Here is a 22,784-nt window from a genome sequence, read left to right as displayed (position 1 = left end):
GAGGCTTTAAGGAGAGGCTGCTGATTTTCCCTGGCTCCTCAGTGACTTCAGACTCCTCCTTCCTAAGAAGTCTTCTGAAATCGTGCCTGGGAGCTTAAATTCATTTTTAAGTTCTTTCTAAAGCCTCCAGCTCTGCCTGGGTGTTTTTATAATCAGAAGGGAAGAGCTTCTGGGTTGTTTCCTCATCTGCACTCTCACAACTCCAGAGTGGTTTCAAAGAAATCATTTCTCTTTCCCATAATGTTGATTTTTTTTTTTTTAATAAAACACAAAATCTTGTGCAATTCAACAAACCCACGACGCCTTCTGCAGGTGTCCTGTTTTTAAGGGTCTAAAGATCCATCAGATAAATTTGATCCACAATGCCCACGAGAGTCATCTTCACTTCCCTCCTACAGTCTCCTCTCAAAAATATCTCAGCTCATCAGCTCTCCTGGGGCTTGATTTCCACATTTTAACTTATTTGTGCCAAATAAACACAGCCCCAAGCTCGGCAGTGTTTGTCTGTTCGGTGCTTTCCTTTCTCTCCAAAGCAAGATCATTTCAAGACTGGACAAGTGAGAAGTAGCAGCCAATGAGGAATTCTGCTTTCTTTGCCTGTTTAAGACTATGGAATTTGGGGTTTTTTACCTCCTTTTCTGTTAATTTTATTATTTGATACTCAGCCTGCTGCTCTGGACATTTAATCACAGAATATCCTGAGTGGGAAGGGACCCACCAGGATCATCCAGTCCAAACGTCCTAAAATCCCACCCTGAGAGCATTATGCAGATCCTCCTGGAGCAGCCATGGGAATGTGCCCATTCCCTAGGGAGTCTTTTCAGTGCCCACCACCCTCTGGGGGAAGAATTTTTCCTAAAATCCAACCTAAACCTCGTGACACAGCTTAATTCCATTAAATAAAAGGAAAAAATCCACTCCATTCCCACTCCTCGGTCCCCAGACAGAATTCCTGCCTACACCCTCCCGTCCCTACAGCACAGGGGTTTTGTCCCTGGACGTGACTCCCTCTTACTCTGAATTTCTCTCTCCCTAGACAGAGGAATTCTTTAAATAAAGGCATGTTCCTCCACCTCCTACAACAAGTCTGTCTTCCGTGCCTCGTCTGCAAACAGCTTTTACAGATTTCCACTGACATTTGTCATCTCCCCACCTTTGCATAATGCACTCTGTAATTTGGCTTTCTCCATCACAAGGGAATCCATCCACCTCGTTTTTATTTAACTTTCGGGGTTTATTTAGTGTCTCCTTTTCATTCAGTGGCTTCATCTTTAATTTTTATGCCATTTCATTCCTCCTCCTCCTCCTCGCAATATGGTGTTGTTTGCGAGCGATTTGCTCACTGATGGGGACAGGTAGATGGCAAATATTTACTTTACCACCCAGGACAAATATTTGACATCTATCACCACCCAGCTTTCAGATGGATAAGAAAATGGTCCCTCTTGAATTATCATGACAACAAGATGCATCCACATAATACCCCTTCATCCGCCTCTGACTGAAGAGCCATCACGGATTTTAGACATTTCCATTTGTAAAGGTAAAACTGGGGAAAGTGTTTTCTTTGTCACTGTCCTACTACCTTTAAGATCTCATATTTAAGTTCTATTTGCAGAAAGGGTCTATTATTCATTTTTGCTCTCTTCAACGAAGCAAAACAAAAAACCCCTCACTTGCTCTCTCTAAAAATAATCAGTAAAAAAATCTCCTTTACTCTGTGCCCTTAAGCTGTTGGGTCACTGAGCTGTCTTGGATTTTATTAGCAAGAAGGTGTCTTCTGCCTTCTCTAATTGCTCCCTACACTCTGCAGCAACTTCTCTGCCAAAAGTTCCACTTGAATCCAATTCTCTCAACCCAGGTCAGGGTTTGAAACTGAGGATTTCAGAAGTGCCTCAAACATGAACGTCACGGGAGCTGAGCAGCCTCTGGACTCAGAAACTTCTCTTTTTTGGGGAAACTCGTGAGTTTGGAGAACCAGAGAAGGAAAAAACACAACCAGAACACCAAAACATTTCTACTTTTCCCACACTGTCCTTCTTCTGATGCCAGGTTGAGGGTTGGACCAGATGATCTGGATGATTCCATGACTCTGTGGTTTCATTGGAGCTGTAAATCAACCTCGTCTATTTAGGTTTGGGATTTCTTGGGAATCTGTTCAGCAGGTCAGGAATGGAGTTTCAAAGGCAGCTTTTTGATGAGGATAATGCAGGAATATGGAACACTCCAATTCTTGGAGGAATTAGATACCCCTGTCTTTACAAAAATGTCAATTCCCCATTTTCAGTGCAGGGCAGGGCTGAAAAGCACAGGAGAAAATGCTGTTATCCATTCCCATATGGAAACACAACAGCTCTGACACAGGTGCCTGGCTCCAGCAGCACATCCAACCCCTCCACTTCTTGAGAAATGACATTTTTAATCCCCAACGTGACAGATTTTGTTAAGTAAATAATGAACTGTTATCCCCAGATCCCCCCTGTTTGCAGGCTGACAAACAGCAGAATACAAATGACAACTTTATTTCCTTATCCTCCCGGTCCAGAAGTGCCAGAGATACTCAACAAAAACACACTTGATATTCCACAAAACACACTCTGAACCTTGGGAGATTCAGGCTGGGCTATTTCCCAGTCAAGATATGGAAATGAGCTGCCACTACCTTCTAGAAAAGGCTGGACTTGTGGTTACTTATTGTAAAATATTTGTAATAATCACAGAATATCCTGAGTGGGAAGGGACTCACCAGGATCATCCAGTCCAACTCCTAGCCCTGCTCACACACTTTGAAATCTCTAAAATTGTAGGGATTGTATAAAATTAAAAATTATATATAAAGTATAGAATTATATAAAATATAACATTTATTATAAAAATAATGCCTTTATCCTGCAGGGTGCCGGGCAGCCTGGCTAGGAGCCAGCAGAGCCCTCAGGCAACCATTTCCAGCATGGGAAGGGTCCCTCCATCAGCTCATCCCATTAATTGCTCCTCTGGATCAGGGCCAGAACTCCCCACACCATGGATCAAACCTCCCTGACAACCCTGAGACCTTCTCACGTGCAAATTCAGGCACAGGAAAAACCAGCTCAAACATCAGACAGGAACAGGTGATTTCTAAATTCTTGGCTCAATCCTAGAAATAAAACATTTTCCAAGAACCTGTTCAGTTCTGACAGATCATGGGCACGTGGATTATTCACCTCTCTCAACAACTCACAACTTGCAGGACAATATTGGAAATAAATCTCTCTCCACCTCAAAATGCTCCTTTTCCCTCGAGTCTCCACAAGACTGATCTGACAGTGACTAAATTGAATTTTTTCTGATTTTTTCTGTCAGTAAACAGTTGGGAGAACCCCAAAATGGAATATGAAATTTAATTCATAACGTAAGGGTTTTTTAAACTTGAAGGAAACAGCTTTTCCTGCTGGCTGAAAACAAAGCCAACCAAAGAGACAGGAATGCACCAAGTGGCCTTAATAAAATGACAACTCCTCAAACAAGAGTACCAAACCTCCTCAAATCAACCTACAAAAGAGATATTAAACAAACTTCTAGATCTTAGGAAGCCCAAACCCTTCTCTGAGCAAATGACTTCCAATTCCTCCCAACTGTGCTCAGCAAAGGAAATCATCCCCAACACACAAAATCAATAGGAAGTATTGCAGACAATAATGTGCAACAGTAAGGAAGGAGCAGAGCAGTAAATTCAGGGAAGATGGGAGTTTGGGGAATGAGGAAAACACACCAGCCAGCAACAGAACAGCTCCTGAACAGCCTCTTCCTCCATCTGACACTCCAAAATAACCCAGCTTGTTCCATCAGCCAAACCACAGGCGAACAAGGATCTGAGAGGATGTTACAGCACCTGAGATCCAAAAGTAAACAAGATTTAAATGCAAGATGTTTTCAATCTGAGCTGGAAAGCAGCAGCATGGAGCTGTACAAATTGTTTTACAACTTGTGTGAGTATTTGTAGAGCACAACCTCACCCTCCAGTGAAACACAGTATCATGGATGGGGAAATCACTAAAATATGAACAGATTATCCCAGGAAAAGTGATCCTAATCCAAGGATGGGATGGTTCAGAAGCTGAGGGAGAAGCCAGCAGGAGTTTGGGTGAGTGGACAGGCCACACCTGGAGCATCCAGCACAAGGGACAGCCTGGAGCTGAGAAGGCTCACACTTAGCAGTGTGTGCCAATATCACCCATTCTATGATTCTGTAAAAATTCAGATTCAAAATGAGCCAGACAAAGCAAAAAAATTTCATGTTTTCAACCCAAAGTCTCCTTTAAAACAAAACCAACTACCCAGAGCCGCTCTGGTGACGATCCAAAAGGAACAAGTCAGCTCCGCTTAAGAGAAACTCTAATTTGGCCCCAACTTCTTTTGTCCGAAGGGATGGTTGGACTCCCAGCAATTAATGAGGCATTTTCAGGATTGCAAAAAGAAGCTGAGGTTCAGCAAATACGTGGTGGAAATGATTTCAGATTCATTAAAGTGCACGGGGCTCTGTTCTGCCACGCCAGCACATCGCTCGAGTGAAGTCTCCCAGGCAGCCTCGCTGGCCTCCCTTGCAAACCCAAATTAAGCAGGTGCAGAAATGCCAACATCATCAGGATCTTCCCGAGGTGCTGGGACTGGGATTATTTTGACATAGCCAGACTATTTAGCAAGGCAAAAAAAAAAAACCCTCTGCAAATACAAATCAATTACAGCCCAAAATGATCCATTTTTTCCCCTATAATGGGGTGACGTTATGATGGTTGTATTATTACTTATTATTTATATTTATTATTTCATATTATTCGTTCTTTATATTTATAAACATTTGTTAAATAAATACTTCTTTCCACTTTTCTCTGAAACAGTTCTTTTCTCAAACCAACTACAAAAAAAAAACTCATTTAAATTTGCTCTCCAAAAAAACTCCATTCACAAATTTCCTCCCAAATTTACCCTAAACCAAAACAAATGGAAAAGCCATTGCTTTTTTTTCCCTTTCCTTAATGCCACATTAGCACATCCCAAAATACCCCAAACATGGCACAGTGAAACTTAAAAGGGGCAACAACCCCCTGTAACCACATTTTCACCAGGCAGCTCCTTCAATATTATGCAGAGACTTTTTGAGCAGATAAAAACACCCAAAAAACCTCCAAAAGTTTCAGTTTCCTGCTTGAAGGTCTTTTAAATACTCTACACACCCTCAGGAAGTTTTGCCCTTCCAATATCTCAGCCAGGACTGCAGTGGAATAATAAAAGACATTTTCAGGAATTCTTGGACACAGGATGACAGGGAAGATGAAGGTGTGGAAGAGCTCCCTGTCTGTTCCTCACATAGAAAAAAACAAACAAACAAACAACAAATTACTGAATTCCCCCTAAATTTTACCCTATTGTGGATGTATTTGCTCACTCTGCTGCTCCTGCTTTCCAGCAACTACTCCTTCAGCAGACACTGAGTTACAATTTTGAGGGGGCTGTAGCTTGGAAATGTCAAAGGGATTCACATTCTTTCTACACCACCTTTCAAAATAAAGCCAAAAGCCCTCAGGATCATGAATACAGCACAAAATTATGCATCCAAAAGAACAATCCCCTACCAGATCACACACTAATCCTACACAGGCCATGAGGAAATATCACAGGAGGCTGTTTTTAGACCACCAATTAATCTGTGAACCCTCAGCTTGATCTTTCAGGAAATTGGTAATTTTATAGCTCACAGCAACACAAAATGTAAAAGAGAGGAATGTTTAACCAAACCTTCCACTTGAACTCCTGGCCTTAAAAAAAACAGAAATGAGAAAATGCCAAGGCTGGCACCTCCCAGGGGGCTGAGCAGCACACGAGGAACAACCCACACAGAGTGACAATAAAGACTCCTGGAAAGGCAAAGCACATTTTGGTGACCTTGGGGATAAATCTCCTAAAATCCCAGTCTCCCCTGCACCTGCAGAATCCCTTCACTCCGTGTTTGATGTTGGGATTTTCATCCCAGTGACTTTGCAGCCAATGTCAAAGCGTGTTTGGGTGGACTGTGAGCATGAGGAAATCACTCTGCTGTTGCTGGTGCTGAAGCACATTTCAGGCTGTCAGTGCAAAAAAATTCAGATTAACATCTGGCTGGCTCTGAGAAAACCCAGCTAAGAGATAAAGCAAAGGGAGCAGAGGCAAAACAGCAGATATGAGGCACAAGTAACAAAGAGCATCGCTCAAACTCAGCCTCTGAAGAATATTAAAGCAAAGAACATTATGCTGAAAGAATCATTGCTAAGGAAAGAGGGATTTGGGAATACGAGGATCAAATTCTAACCTGTTTTATACAACCTGCAACCTCAGAGAATTCAGAGAATCACACAGGTTGCCATTAAGGGAAGGCTGACTGTACAAATTCCTGCAAATCACCTCCTCTGATCTGCATAAACCCAGATGCACTGAGGTGCCTGTTGCACAAAGATCAGAAAATCACTGAAATGGGTTGGGAAAAGGACCTTAAAGCTCATCCAGTTCCAACTCTCTCATCCTTCCAAACAGCTCCAAAATGCTAAGATTTGAAAACGACAAATTAATAATTAACAGAAAGAGTGTCACAGTTCTGCTCCAGGCAAAGTATTAACGAGTTGCTGGTGTGACAGCCCTGTCCTGAACCACACATGAAGGCAGGGATGGAATTCTTTCTCCTCCAATCCCGTTCCCACCAAAAAGCAGCAGCAGATTGCTCAAGTTTTGCATGCAGTGTGATGTTTTCCAGGGATCTGGCCTGTCCCCACACCAAAAGCAGAACCAAAACCTCATCACGCACTGGAAAATATTTTCACAATAATTTTCACAAACGTGCTGTCCTCTGGAATCCTTGTTTTTTCCACTACTCCTCTGAGTGTCAAAAATTTCCTGAGAAATACTTCAAATCTCTATTTTCTAAATGCCTGTGCAGTGCTGGTGAGCACTAAAGACCTTGCAAGGCAGGCAGGACACTGAAAAAAATCAGTGTGGACTTGGCAGAGATGAACCCTCACAAATCCACATGAAAACTGGTCCCACTGGAAAGAGAAGTGTCCTGTGGGAGAGCTGCAATCCTCTTGCAACGCAACAGCTGCGACTTGAACAGGGAGGAATCAGCATCACTTCTCCTGAGAGATCACAAAGTTTTCAGAACATTCTCCAGCACAGCTGTCACATCCACAGGATCTCTGGGAACATCTTCATTTTTCCACCCCGGCACTGAGATGGGCTCTAAGGGAAAGTCACCCTCGTGAATTGAAGCAAATCATCACGAGAGGAACAATCCAGAGGCAGCATCATTTATCACTCTGGCAGGAAAAGGGGCTGGGAAATGCAGGTTTTTTCTAAAGAGGGCACCAGGCATGTGACACCCTGATGAAGTAGTGAGGGAATGAGCACCAAATCACTGTAATAAAGTGAGATCATCCTTTTATTGTGTCCCAGATAAATCTTCTGGGTTGTCCCAGTGTCCTTTGTCAGTAAAAACAGACAGATTTTGGATATTATGCTCTGATTTATTTATTTACTGACCTGCTGGGAGGTGTAACTAATTTGGATTATTCTCCCTGTCACAAGGCAGCAAATTCCAACTGCTTAAGCCCAGGAGAGAAAATTAATGACACAATTAACCTCTGTGCAATTGGAGTGTATCAGACAAGAGTCCTGCTCCTGTTTTCGTCTCAGGTATTGCACAGGGCCACAGGTCAGCCCTTGGAAAAGGCAGAATCCAGCCCATACATCCAACCTTCTGCTCCAGGCCTTTTCCAAAGGAGATTCAACACAGGAGAATTGGCCAGAAAAACAGCCCTCCTGTCTATTAAAGAAAGTTAAAAAAAAAAATTACACCAAATGTTATTTTTCTTGGAGGTTTACCTTCCTTTAAAACTATGTTATTATAATACAAAATTAGATCTGGGATTTTCCAAAGAATCCAAAGTAATTAGCTGTCCAATTCCCACTAGATTGCCAAGGGAGTTAGATCCTAAATGCCTCTGGCTCTTTTGGAAAACCTCATCCATCACAGAAATTCACAGGGTGGCTCACCAGAAACTGCAGAAAAGCAAAGTCTGAGTTAACAGTTTTGACAAGGACTCCTACAGCACTTCCAGGGCTCCTCAGTCAAGGCTGCACTGGGAAGAGTGGGCACACCACCACATTTTCCACTGGAAAATCACATTTCACCCACAGGAACTGTGGCAAGGAGTGACCAGGGACACTGCAGGGCTCTGGAACACTAAAAATAAAGGGGAAAGCTCCACTCAATAAAAGCACTGGGCCCATGGAGTGTAGGACAAAGGGATTTTTCTTTCTTTCCTGGTGCTGCTCTCCAATGTTTCGGGGTTTTTCTCAAGCAAACTCAAAGCAGAGAGAGTGCAGCTTTTCTGACTGGAAAGAATGGATTAACAATGCAACACTGTTGGTTTTTAATCAGATTGCAGCTCCCAGCTTCACCCAGGGCACAGCCACAGCCACAATTCTTCGGCCTCTGCCAGTAAATGAAGACCCCAAAGAGCTTTCCAAGGCATTTAATTACACCCTGAGAGGAAAATCACTGTGTAGAGGCCACATTTAATTAACTAATTCCCTCCTGTACCCCTTTTTCAAGAGGAATTGGGTTTCCATGGTTCCTAGCATGGACAGAGTGACTCCTGTCCAGTTGTTTGATTACAACCCACAATGTGCATGTTGGTAAATCCTGCTGTTGTTTTTGTACTCATAATCTGTACTTTGATAGATAAGTGTCTTTCCTGCGCTAAAATCACAGGATGGTTTGGGTTGGAAGGGATCTTGAAGCTCATCTAATTCTAGATCCTTTCCAACTCAAACCATTCCGTGATTCTCCAATTAGCAAAACTCCTACAATCTAAAAGCATATAAAACCAACAAAAAAATAAAGTGAGCTGAAACAAATTTAATCTTTTATTTTAGTTCAGATTTTTGAAATAGTTTTTCAGTTTACTTAAAAAGAGAAAATCAGAACATTTATAATAAAGAAATAAAGAATAATTCCTGAGTCTGCCTCCAACATACTGGCACTTCCCACAAAGGAAGGAAGATATAATGAAGGGGTGAAATGAAATCCAGATTTTCCATTTCAGCCATGCAAACAGAGTGAAAGCAGGTTCTCCCCGGTTTATTCTTGACAAATAAATGGAGTTTTGAATGTATATTTAGATGTCCAAGAACGCTGAACCCACAGAGCCACGACCAGAACCCCGCAGAGCAGAACAGAAGGGTTTGGGGGTGGAGGGGGATTGGTTGTTCCCAGCATGAACTGGGAGTTTTTCATTTCCCACAAAGCAGGCAGGCTTGGAGCTCTGCAGCTTCTCTCAGCCCTGAGAACACCAGTGAATCATCAGCCACTTGCTGCAGGCTTGTACAGACACATTTACATCTTGGAAGCAAGAACTACATCCTTTTGGAGCTGAGTGGCTAAAAGTTGGTACAGCAAATATGGCTGAAGTCAAAAAGTGAATGTAAAGTGATTAAGAAAAAAGTTTTGAGGATGATTATGTGCTTAAATATTTTTTTCAGTGGATGGATCTGCACTCAAGAATCACAGTCTCACTCAAGCCTTTATTATCCATTATTTATTATCTATGTTTTATCTACTGAAACCCTTGTGTACATCGAAACCCAATGATCTTCTGCTCAAACTCCACCGAGAGATAACTGCAAAATTCCTAAACAAAACTACTTTGAAAGGCAGCTGGGCAGTACAACTCCAAAAAAAAAAGGGAAAAAAGATCCAAATAAAATATCAAAGCCTGCAGATGCAGGTTGGATGGGGTTTGGAGCAACCTGGTCTAGGGGAAGGTTTCCCTGACCATGACACAGGGATGGAATGAGATGATCTGTAAGATCCTCTCCAAGCAAAATCATTCCATGATTCTGGAAGAATTTTGGTTGATGCAATTCTGTAGATTCCTACATAACAAAACAAAACAAAAAAAAACACCCACAAACAAACACCTTCAGGCATCCAGAATAAAATCAGAGATTTCCTATAAGGAAACAAAGAGCAAGAGCTGGAAAAACCTAAGAAAAAAAAAAAAGTTTCTACCTTAAGGTTTTGCAAATGTCACCGTGGTAAGCACAAAAAGAACAGCACAGGAGCAGAAAAGGCTTTTAAGCAAAACAATTTCCAAACATTTCCCTCAGAGATCAGCTCCCCTCTCCCATTAGCAGGAATTTGCCTGCATGGATCCCACCCTGCAGGGAGGGCACAAGGAGTTTTTGGCCTTTTTCCTTTCACAGTGGTTTGATGGTGCTGGGGAAGGGAACAAGTGGCTGCCTTTAAAGGCAGGGACAGAGTATGAGCTCAGCACATCAAAAGAGAGGTTTTATAGTCCTATAAAACATGTCCACAAATGCTGATGAACTCCTTGTAGCACCTTCTAATTCCAGCTAACAGCAGGGATCAAGTGCAGCAGACACTGACAGAAAATGGGGGGAAAAATCCACATCAGAGCTGACAAAACTGTACAAAAATGGTTCAAATAAAAGATCAGGCACAAATCTGCAGCAGAGTTTTCATTTCTTCCACATTATCCCATTATTTATCAGCTCCAAGAAGGTGAAGGCTAACAAGCCCTGAACAGGCTGGGAATTCTGCATCCTTCACTTCCAAAACTCACATTCCTGCTGGAATCACAGAGACACATCGGGTGTGATGGTCATTTCACACCCCTCTTAGTCCTCGTCAGAGAAATCTTCCAACTTGAGAAAGAAAAGATTCCAAGTGGCATCGCTGGGGGCGGGAAAAAAAAGCTGGAAAAAATTCTGTGTTCTCAAGTTGTATCAATTAAAAGGAATTTAATGATGGCCCAGGGTTCACAAGGCACAGGTTTTGTGCCAAATATTTTAGTAGGGAACGTGTCATTCCCTATCCTGCATTCCCAACCTTTTCCTCTCAGCCTAACACCCAGCAGAGCTGACTTTGACTTTCACAACTCCACCAAACAGCTTTTTGAAATTATTTCTCTCTACAAGCATTTGGGCACCTTTTTCAGCACCTTCAGCAGAAGTTGAAGTTGCTTTTAACTCACATGGATTTACTTACATGAATATTTAGGCATGAACTCCAAAACCCCTTTAAAACTATAATATAACTAAATGGGAAAAACAATTAAAAGAAAAATCCACCTTAAATGAGGTTCAGAGCGGCTTGATGCTCTACAGCATGGAGCAAAGATGATGATTTTTTTCCTAGCTCATAAACCTACAAATATATCATTAAAGGAGTTAATATTTTTTTTAAAATCTCAGCAAAGCCCGTTGACCTCTTTTGGAACAAGTGACTGTGTGTTGTTCAAACAAATAATTTTTATTCTGGGCTTGATTTCTCTGAAGTTCAGCATCAATGCTGATGTTTATGAAATGCATTGGATCAACAGCTCCAGGATAAGAAGTGTCCAAACAAAAGTTGTTAATGTGGGAGCGTGGGAGAAGGAAGAATTCTGCTCTGTCACTCTGCTAACAGAATATAAAACGAAATATGGCACAGCTTGGTTAACAAGGGCCATCCCTGGGAAAGAAAATAATCCAAACTCTGCAGCCAGCTCAGCTCTGGAGCTGGTCCAGGTACCTGTTACCACATAATTCAGTTAGTTTTGAACACAGCTCAGCCAGGACCGTCCACTTAAAGAGAAAACAGATCAATCTGGGACATTTCTACCTCATATTCTTTGTTTTCAAAAGGCCATGATGCCATTGCTGTCTCCTGTTGGTTCAATGAAATCTTTCTGCACTTCCTGACTCTTTTTTTTTTTCCTCCTTTATCCAGGCCATTTCCATCACTCCAAATTCCAAGTGCAACCTCTTAAGAGCTTGAGAAAAGCACCAGTTTATTTGTTGCTTGAAACTGCAAGACAACTTCAATTTTTAGGTAAATCGGAGCAAATCTATAGAACATTTTAATAGAGAGGGGAGGCAGGACATTAGAAACTTTCTTGGCAAGGCCAAATTTTAAAGAAATGTCTTCCTGCAAAATCAGCTGCTCCCTTCTTAGATCCAGAGAGATGAAACTCTCCCTGCACCATAAACTTCCCCAGAAATTCATGTTCTCAGCAGCACATATTTGCAGAAAACACTGTAACACCCTGCTGGATTTATTCCTGCATGTGCTGAGCTCACTTCAAATAACAGGGGGGAGGACAAAATATCAAGTGACCTACTCTAATTATTTAAATTCCGTTTTTAAATATTAGCATTCTGAGGAGTGGAATTCTCCCTCCTCACTTCCTCCTGCTAGAGACTGAGGGAAGCTGTTTTGGTTTTTTGGTTGTGGTTTTTTGGGTTTTTTGTTTGTTTGTTTGTTTGGTTTTTTTTTGGTGGTGGGTTTTGGTTTTTTTTTTTTTTTTTTTTGTTTTTTTTTTTTTTTTTTTTTTTGTTTTTTTGTGTTGTTGTTGTTGTTGTTGTTGTTGTTGTTAAAGCTGCAGACAAATCCCTTTTATGACCAGTGGTCTCTCAATGAGATGAGCATTAGTGAGACAAACCAGTCAGGAGTCCAAGGGCAGCAGTTCCACACACATCACACCATTTAAAAAGAACCACAAAGACTGTCAGGCCCATTATTTGGAAGATGACCACAAAGCCATTAAATATCTGTGGAGACACTTGGTGAAAAATAACTGCCTTGGGTTCAAACCATCACCTGGTGAACTTCTCAAAGGCAGCAGCAATTTCAGATATTGCTCTGGCATTCCAGCCAGGATTTATGGCACATTAACAGCTCTGATGCAAGGAGCTGATTTTACTTTCTGAGAACCAACTGTGTCACAAACAGCTCATTTAGCCTTTAAATGCAAAGGTTCTGACCTGTGCTGAGCCACCCAGCAAAAACCACTTGGGTTCTCCACGAGCAGCTCCACAGAGAAGCTTCAGCTGATAGAAAAACCCTTTCCTTGGGTCAGGAGTCAGTGGAGGGGATTGAAGGCTCACACTTTACATTGATCATGTTCAAATATTTCAATTCATACCATACACATTGTTGGGATATTTGTGTAAGGAAAGAAATCTGCATCACTGCACAGTCAAACAATCCTGCACAGCAACAGCTACAAACCAGCCCCAAAGTGAAAAAGGGAGGTAGGGCAGCAGGCAGAGAGCATTTTCCATCACCAGCCCAGAGCTGCAATGACCAACATAAATCCTTCCCCCTCCTGTAAATAATGCCAAGTTCGCTCCTTTGACCTCCTCTATCACGTCAGGATGAAATTCCACATCTGTGCACTGTGGATAAAAGTAACCTCCAAATAAAATAATAAAATATATATATTCAACATGTGTTTAGTGTAACACTGAACATACAAACACAGCAAGGATGAGAGAACAGTCAGGTGACAGATGAGAGCTCTGGAAAAAACCCTTTCCCTTCCCTTTTCCACAGTGCCTTCCCTCCCTGGCTGCTCCTGTGCCAGTCCTGCCACAGCTCAGGAACCTGAGAGAGCAGAAAAGGCAGCCAGCAGCAAACCCTTGGCCAAATCAACTCCCTCCAATTAAATTCCTGACAGGAGAATGAGCAGAGCTGCCAGAGCAAGGAAAACATCCTGGGCTGTGGAAAAGGAAGAGTGGGATGACAGCACAGCTGGCAGAGGCTGGGACGGAGCTGAAACCTCTCCACGCCTTTCCCACTGAGTAACTGAGGCTGCTGAACTGCACTAAACGCTCCCCTGCTCACCTGGGTGCAGAAGGGGACCAGCATTTTATGCCATGAATTCCCTTAAAAACCAGAGAGGGACTCAGGTTCCTGCAGCAGAGCCCTGAAATCCATCTCCAAGTGCTCTCCCAGGACTCCTGGACAAGCATGACACAGCAAATGCAGTTTAAATGCAGCTTTTCTGCAAGATCACTCCCATTGCCCACCACCAGACCCAGATGTGAGGCACAAAATGATCTCATTTCCCTTCTCCCTCCATCAAATGTTGTTCCTTTTTATAAGGAAGGATGTGAGGATGGTGGAGCATCTTAAGAGAGGTTCCTCCAAGCTCAGTGTCTGATATCCCCAGCTCTGCAGCACCAAAACAGGAGTGTGTGGGCAGAGAGGAGGCTTCAGTTCCTCCTTCCCCAGTTTCCTTATGGTTTCAGCAATGTTTGGGCTGCTAAATGACACCAATTTTGGAAAACGCAGGAAAGCATTAGACAGAAAAACCCCCCAAAAAAGGAACATATTAGTTGTCAGTGTCTTGACAGCAGACAGCCCACCAGAGAGCCTGCTAAAGATTTATGTCCCAGATAAAATATGTGTGATTTTCCCTCTCTTCTGTGGGAGGAAGAAAAATATAGACCCCAAAAAACTGAAAACCATCAACGACAAAATTCACAGCTAAGAAAGAAGATTTCTTCCTTGGAGGCAAACAGCTCCAGCCTGAGCTGTTAACGGGTCATGTCACCAACAGGACAAGTCATTGGTAGCTTCTCCTGCAGCAGGGTCCTGCAGCATTCCCTGTGTCCTGTCCCTGCAGCCCTTGTCCCCAGCCCCTCTGCAGCTCTCCTGGAGCCCCTTCAGGCCCTGGAATGTGCTGGAAGCTCTCCCTGGAGCCTTCTCTTCTCCAGGTGAGCACCCCCAGCTCTCCCAGCCTGGCTCCATAACACAGGGGCTCCTCTGGACTCATCCCAACAGCATGATCCAGCACAGACCCTGAATTGTCCCAGAAAAGCTCAGAATTCCCTCACAGTTTATCCCGACACAACCACTCACCTCAGCAGCACATGGCTCCCAGTTCTCTCCAGACAAGGCTTTGATCCTACATTAATGAGGTTGTTCAGGAGGATGTTCCACCCACTCCTGCACTGAAGCGCTCAATTAGCTCCACACAAAATGCTAAACTTTAAGTTAAAAATTAAACAAATTTCCCCCCTCTCTCATAGATGGAACAACATGACCAAGGGCTAAGCTGGCTCTGAGACAAGGAAATAATAACTTTAAACAGTTTTTTTCCTGAACAAGGCTGCTCTAATAGTTTGATAAACTGCTTTTGTTTGTATGTTTGTTTTCTAGCACTCCACTACCAACTGGAAAAGGTCACTCTGTCTTCTGTGTTATTTCTCCATTCTCAGAGAAGGTCAAAAATATTTAATATCTGCATGTTTTGTACCTGAACACCTCTCACACTACACCAGAGTGCCTGGTGCAGTTACTAGGGAATTATTGCAGTTATATATATATGTAGTTATTGTTCAGAAATCCAGCTCCACAAAGCAGCTGCAGAAAACAACTCTTTCCCCACAGCCCCCGATTTCCAGCCCACCATCTGTTATTTTGTACAGATATGGAGAGATAACCCTACAGCAAGGAATTTTACAGGCAGAGGTGCACAATGCACAGAACATTCTCTCTGTGAACGGCACTCGTGTGACATTACTCTGCTGTGGTGACCAAATTCCATTCACTGGGATTTGAAGGAATTGTATCACTTCCCTGAGCCACTTGCTCCAAGTTTTCAGCCTCCCCCAAAGGCTTCAAACACTTTTAAAACTGAGTTTTCTGCTCCCCCTGCTGCAAACACTAAGATCTCCTCTCCAAAAATCATCCTTACTCAGAAAAGCAGACTAGAGATAATTTAAGCTTTGGGATCAAAGGTTTTTTTACCCTCTAAGGTAAAAATATTTTAAGCCACTCCAGCGGAACTAAGGTACAAACACCCACAAGATTTTGAACAAAGAAATGCAGCATTTCCTCCCTTTCATGCCAGTCAATGCTCATTGCTTACCTTAAACCAGCAAGAGATTATGGATCTTAAAGTGCTGCTTTTATGCATTGTAAAAGCTCTTCTGGAAGCTTTTCCGACTCCCCCTGACACCCAAGAACAATGAAACCTTTCCAAAAAGGTTGTTGTGTTTTTCTTGGCAGACTTTTCCCACAGATCTCGGTCAGGCATTGTCTCCCCAGCACCACTTTCACTCCTCAGTGCTCTTCACACCTCCTCAGGCTTCGAGTCCCATCAACCTTGTTCAGGAGCAGCCAAGAGAAATCACTCCAAATTCCACCACACCTCAGGGCTGAAGCCATCCCAAACTCCCACGGGAATATCCAGCCTTGACGTTCTGCTACACTGAAGGATTAATCTTGGGACGGTTCTTACTCCAAAGGTTTTGTCTTTCTGGAGCAAAATCTGCAGAACTCAAAGCTCAAAGTTTTTCTGGACCTCCTGGATGACAGGAAGATGGCTGCAGATTCCCCATTCCAAATGCATTCCACACATCCTTAAATTGAATTCTTCCCTTTTATTCTTCACTTCTTTATTCCCACTTCAATTGTGTAACATCCTGCTGCTCAGAAAACCTCTCATGAACCTCTGGCTGGACATTTCTAAGCAAATTTTTGCAAGAACAGTATTGAAGGGAGCTGCAAGTTTGTGGCATGGGGAAAAGTGACCAAGTTTTCTTTAATATTTTAATAAATATTTCTTTATTAATAATTCCTCTAGAAAGACAAATATGTGAGGATTCAGTGGAGGGGATTGAAGGCTCACACTTTACATTGATCACGTTCAAATATTTCAATTCATACCATGCACACTGTTGGGATATTTGTGTAAGGAAAGAAATCTGCATCACTGCAGTCAAACAATCCTGCACAGCAACAGCTACAAACCAGCCCCAAACTGAAAAAGGGAGGTAGGGCAGCAGGCAGAGAGCATTTTCCATCACCAGCCCAGAGCTGCAATGACCAACATAAATCCTTCCCCCTCCTGTAAATAATGCCAGGTTCACTCCTTTGACCTCCTCTATCACGTCAGGATGAAATTCCACCCTTGTGTACTGTGGATAAAAGTAATCTCCAAATAAAAAAATAAAATATATATATTCAACATGTGTTTAGTGTAACACTGAACATACTAACAGAGCAAGAATGAGAGAACAGACAGGTGACAGATGAGAGCTCTGCTGCTTGAGAGAGCCTCAGATCCCTGGGTGAGAGGCACAGCACCTGAATAAAGCCTAAGCAAGGTACAGCTTTAGTCTCTTGCAGTTCAGAGGAAGAATCAAATAAGAATTTGCTGCAAACACGCCGGCAGCAAGTGTCTGAGCTGCCTAAACCCAGCCATAATGACAGCAGAAGACAAGCCATTAGAGCTGTGACACTTTATAAGACAGGCATGACATGGTAACACAGAACAAAAATGTCACTTTGAAAGCTGCTGATAAATCACTTGGTAGGCAAAAGGAATCAACCTTTCCAAACACCATAAGGATGAATCCATGGGAAGGTTTTGGGGTTTTTTTTTGCTGATATTTAAGCTCTTTGGAGTTTTACAATCTGTTGTAAATGTGGCCACTTCCCAAGAAAAAAAAAAAAAACAAACCCAAAGACAAATCCCAGCACTGCTGAGCGTTGAGCATGGTTCTAAAGGCTGTTCCAAGGGTGGAAGGGTGCCCAGCGGAGGGATTCTTACCTGCAGGACATCCTGGATCTTCACCCACACGTCCACCATGTCGTAGAGCTTGATCTCCCCGTCGTACTGGCTGCAGGGGGAGGCCACAGTCTGCTGCAGGTGGCCCAGCACCACCGAGTGTGCGGCGGCCACGGCGTTGAACTTGTCAAAGAGCAGCTCCAGCAGCTCCAGCAGCAACCTGGGAAAGAGAGAAAACAGCTCTGCTCAGCTTCTGCAACATTCCACGGGCACACAGCAGGGCAGGGGGACGGGGCACGGTGGTTTTGTGAAGTGCTGAGGGCACCTGGCTTCAAAGCCTCTCTGTGGGCTCATTTCAGCTCAGGTTTGGTATCTGAACATTCCTGAGGATTCTTCTCCTCACCTCCTTGTCCATATCAGCATTGCTCACCTTGAAAGTGTCCTGTTTAGGGCCACAGTGAAGACAATACCATTAATAGCTCTGCAGTAATTAAAGTGGACTAACATCACATTAGAGCCCACTGTGAGACCCCAGGAAGGGTTGCAGGCAGGGAGGGAAACAACCTGTTGTTCCCCCAGAAAAAAGTATGAGTCTCAAGGCAATATAAACTGACTTACCCACATGAACAGGATAAAATGAATTCTTTTTGGGTTCTTAAATTAATATCGCAGGTTTCAAACGACAGGAAATGTCAGAAAGCTAAAATACAAACCCTCATCACTTGTCATGATTTTACTCCTGTATTTTTTATATCTATAACATCATCTGAATGTACTGCACTGTACCTGCTCCTATGGTTCCTTACTGCCCAATTATCATAATTAAAGCACTTTTACAAAGTCCTGAACAGTTTGTGATGAGGCACAGCCATCACACTTTCTACTGTTTGAGAAGAGAAAAATCCTGCTGGAGTTCACCGCCGTGTAATGAGCAACTCGAGTCCCCATGTCACCCCACCAAAACGTGAAGATAACACTTCCCAAATCCATATGTTAGGCACTTGTAGCTCTGACAGACAGGCTCCATCACATTTCCTGCAGCAGCTTTGGAGCCACCACATGCTCCAAGTCTGCCCAGCAGAAGCTGCGATCCCCAGGGCAGGAGCTGCTCCTGCTCCTGCTCCTTCTCCAGCACCTTCAGTGCTCACAGGAACAGGGAATGGCTTTGGGGACACCCTCAACACCCCAGGCTCCTCCAAGCCCCAACTCCAACCTGGCCTTGGACATTCCAGGGATCCAGGGGCAGCCACAGCTGCTCTGGCAATTCCAGCCCAGCCAGGAATTCCCAATTCCCAAGATCCCATCCAGCCGTGCCCTGTGGCAGTGGGAAGCCATTCCCTGTGTCCTGTCCCTGCAGCCCTTGTCCCCAGTCCCTCTGCAGCTCTCCTGGAGCCCCTTTAGGCCCTGGAATGTGCTGGAAGCTCTCCCTGGAGCCTTCTCCTCTCCAGGTGAGCACCCCCAGCTCTCCCAGCCTGGCTCCAGGCCTCTGAATTAACTTGTGACCTTGTAAGCCCAAAACCAAAGAGCCACTGGAACCAAGATACCTATTCAAACAAAACCCCATCAATTGTGTATGGATCCCTTTTCTTCATAATTCAGAATAGCAGAAAATGCTAAAAAAATGTGACATTATAGAACCAAATTAATTTTCTCTCACTGAGAAAATGTTCTCAGTGCCAGCCCAGCCTCCATCCACATCCCATGACAAGGAAGAACTCGGTTATTCCTGCAGCTCTTTGCTGCCCCAGGAAAGAACAGTCTAGCAGAACTGAACTACCTGGAGAGTTGGACAAGTTCACTTTATTCTCACTAGGTGAGCCTGACCTCGTATTATCAACTTGTTTATGGAGCCATTACTAAGGTAATACCACGCTTTTTGTTTGAAATTCCAGTGTCTCCCTGTTCCCATGTTCTGGATGAATGAACATGAAATCCCCCACATCCACACTCCAGTGTCAGTAGCTGCCACCCCAGAACATTTTCCATTCTCATCACTGTATTCCCACACCTCTCTGTTTTCAGCTTAGCCAGCACCTGGTATCTTAATTTTTCTTTTACCTACAGGTCCTATAAACCTGTTCAGGTCATTTTTGAAAGAAGGTGACCCAAAAAACACACAGGCAATGAGAAAAAACCCATCAAATAGGGTGGAAAATCCTGTCTCACCAGGATGAGGCTGGAGCAGGGAGTACCTTGAGCTGAACAGGGACAGGCAGTGACAGGAGCCTGGCTCAGGGAATTTGTCACAGCCAGCCCTGCACCCAGAGAGAGGGGAAATATGTTGGCACAGCAACACACACCCATGGACTTGCATGGTCCAGGTAATAATGGGAGTGAAGTGATGCCCAGTGACTGCTGCCACCTGAGCGAGGACATTAATGACAATTCAGTCTGTGCCCGGTCAGAGGGGTGGCCTGGATATAATCCCTGTGTTTATTTCAAAGCCTGGAGTTGAGGGGAAAAGTCAAAATATAATATGGACATGTAGCGAAAAGCACATGGAATCCAAGCAAGAGGATTAAGAAGCAAAAGTGTCAGATCTCCCATCTCTTTTTAGACTGGATTTTTAATGTTTCTTTACCAAAAATGTCCCATAAATCTGTCCCTCAAGTAGGGATCCATCCACATTGTTGCTCTAAAGTCCAAACTCCTGCAAAATTCAGGAGAGCCCCACACGTTTGTGCAGCAGCACCTCAAAGAAACTCAGCTTTGTCCTCCAAAATCCCAGGTAAGGATTTCTAAATGTGAAGGTGTGACTAATGACCCACTAATTAAGGACAAGGCAGAGGCAATTCCTATAGTTAAGCCTTTCTCCAACAACTTCTTTCAAGCACAGAGATCTAAAAATGTTAAATAATTTTAACCATTAAGAATTAAGAATTTACAGAAAAATTTTAAAAATTGAAGAATGAATTAATTGAATGAATTGCAGAAGAATGAAAAAAAAGAATACGTAAGAATTTTAAATTGTGCATTTAAAGCTGAGCTCAGCTACAACATGGTGAGATTCAGGCAGAGTTTTCAAAGTTATCCTCCCCCAGGGACAAGGAGCTGCTTGGAACCTGCTCCTGCCCTTCCTGCAGCCCTGAGGATCTGAGAGAACACCCAAAGAGTCATCAGAAATGAGAAAAATCTTGAGTTTTAAAATTCGGGAGTAATTAACACCATTTTTATACACAAATGTAAAAGGTGGCTGCACAAACCTACATGGAAAAGCTTACTTAAGGAAGGGAGGAAAAGAGAGTTAAAATTGAAGAAGTAAAAAGAATGAGATCAGCAGTGGCTGTTATCAGATCCGCAGCTTTTCTGGCCATGTTCCACAAATCATTTCTCTCCTGGACAGGGAGAGGGACTCTAAATAATCATGGCAAGGGGTCTCAAAAGGAATTGCACCAGAATTTCCCCGAACAGATCTTCAGCCTCATCCTCTGTCACCGAATGCTTTGGGTTGGAAGAGACCTCGAGGATCACCTGACAGCCTAATGAACAGTTCCCCAGTTTTGGGCACTGCCTTGTGCTCAAATTCCGAGTCTTACAGAGCTCTGTTGAAGCAGCAGGACCTTGTTGTTCAGATTTATTCTTCCCCTGACAGCAGGAAAGTCTCTGAGCTTTGATTTAAAACTGAAGCTAATTTAAGGGGTGGGAACACCCTTCTATACAGTAATTTATTCTTTTCAATATAAATGAATTCACCTGCTTGCTGTAAACTTCAAGTGTGATTTAGGTTTAGAACCAGCTCTAATTACCTCTGTATTCAACTGGAATTCAAGACACTTTCCATGGCTCTAGAATATGAGCATCTTAAAGGCTCACACTCTCCAAGAGATGCCAAAAGACATTAAACCCTTCAGTGCCTCACTCAACCCTCTGGGCAGGTTAATGGCATTGATATATGATCTGATCCAATTTATCAATTCCAACAGACAAGCAGGAGCCACACAACCTCTCCAGACTGGTTCATAAAACAAGTATCAAGAATATGTTACACTCTTGGCATAAGAAACTAAAATTCTGCCTTCTGACCCATCTAAAAAAAACTCATTTTCACTGAGTTATCAGCACGGTAACTCTACAAATTCTTCAAAAAGGAATTGTTTCTATGGCAGTGCTAATGAGAGGAATTAAAAAAAAGGAGTCTTTATCAAGCTGATGTTTTCCTTGAGAGTGATTTTCCACTACAAACACTGCACATAATAAAGATGGCACACTTTAATTTTCTGCCATTAATTCCCTTTGGACAATGATCACGACAATGTGGAGACGAATATTTCAGCTGGAAGAGATTCCTGCTGGAACCCTTTTGTTCCAAAGGCCAGTTGCAGTGAATTCTGAGGAGCAACACAAACACAGTGCTCAGTTGGCTTCCACACCTTGTTATTAACAGAAATGGGGCTGCAAAACAATTAAGAGACTTGGCCATACATTTGTGATAAGAATTAGTTCCATACATGATTTCAAAGCTTTGCACCTGCACCAGCTTAATTGGACTCTGCTACACTCGAAATCACTGAGCTGAATTTTCTCATTTCAAGTCATATTATCAATTAGGGCTTTTTTTTTTTTTTTTTTTTTTAGCAATCAAGGGCTGGGAGTTGAAATATCCTTACCTAGGCTGCTTTTCCTGGGAAATATCCGAAATCACTGAGCTGAATTTTTTCTTTTTGTTTTCAGGATTTTTATTTTTTTTTTAGCAGTCAAAGGACTGAGAGTTAAAATATCCTTACCTAGGCTGATTTTCCTGAGAAATATTCATATTTCCTGGGAAATAATCACGGAGCTGAATTTTCTCATTTTCTCTTTTTTTTTTTAAGGAATTTTTTTATTTTACAGCCATCAAGGGGCTGGGAGTTGAGATCTCCTTACCTAGGCTGATTTTCCTGGGAAATATTCTCCCCTCTCTGGTAACCATTGTCAGCCACCTGAGTGGTGGAACGCTTCACAATCTGCTTGAGCTCCTGTTCCAAGCGATCCTGGATGGCTTTCACCGTCTCTGGGATCTTCTTCAGCTTGGCCAACCCCTTGATGAGGATTCCCATGAAGATAGCGCTGTTCTCCTCTGGATCCAGGTCTGTGTCCTCTTTGAGCTCCAGAAGGCTTGAGTCTCGCACTGGAAGAGATTTTAATCCCAGAATTTATCAACTGAACCCAACATCAGCACCCTGAAGAAGCAGCACGGGGGCTCCTCTGGCTCCACACAACTCCCAGCATGTGGAGCAACCAAGGATGAACAAGGAAACCACAAACACTCGGGTTTTGGGGGGAAGCAGTGGATGTTTCTGTTTCCTTGGGGGCTTCCCTAGACATGAAGACAGCAGCCTGCACACTGGATTGAGTTAGGAACAATTCATGGTGCAAATTCTGTGTTGGGAAATAGGGGAAGTCTGGTGCAATTGAGATATTCATAAATGAGAG

General features: G+C 43.1%; 1 protein-coding gene across 3 annotated transcripts in view; it reads right to left on the bottom strand.

Moving 5' to 3' along the window:
• Window positions 1-22,784, bottom strand: part of EXOC4 (exocyst complex component 4) — a 303,602-nt gene that overhangs the window by 232,954 nt on the left and 47,864 nt on the right. For all 3 annotated transcript variants that reach the window (XM_066318880.1, XM_066318881.1, XM_066318882.1), the window contains exons 6-7: window positions 22,236-22,479; window positions 17,415-17,592 (exon numbers count right to left, since the gene is read on the bottom strand). In XM_066318880.1, the coding sequence (XP_066174977.1) occupies window positions 17,415-17,592; window positions 22,236-22,479 (422 nt within the window). The remainder of the gene's footprint in view (window positions 1-17,414; window positions 17,593-22,235; window positions 22,480-22,784) is intronic.

Source organism: Sylvia atricapilla, chromosome 5 (genome assembly GCF_009819655.1).
Source record: "Sylvia atricapilla isolate bSylAtr1 chromosome 5, bSylAtr1.pri, whole genome shotgun sequence".
Classification (NCBI taxonomy): Eukaryota; Metazoa; Chordata; class Aves; order Passeriformes; family Sylviidae; genus Sylvia; species Sylvia atricapilla.
This window is presented reverse-complemented; position numbering and strand designations above follow the sequence as displayed.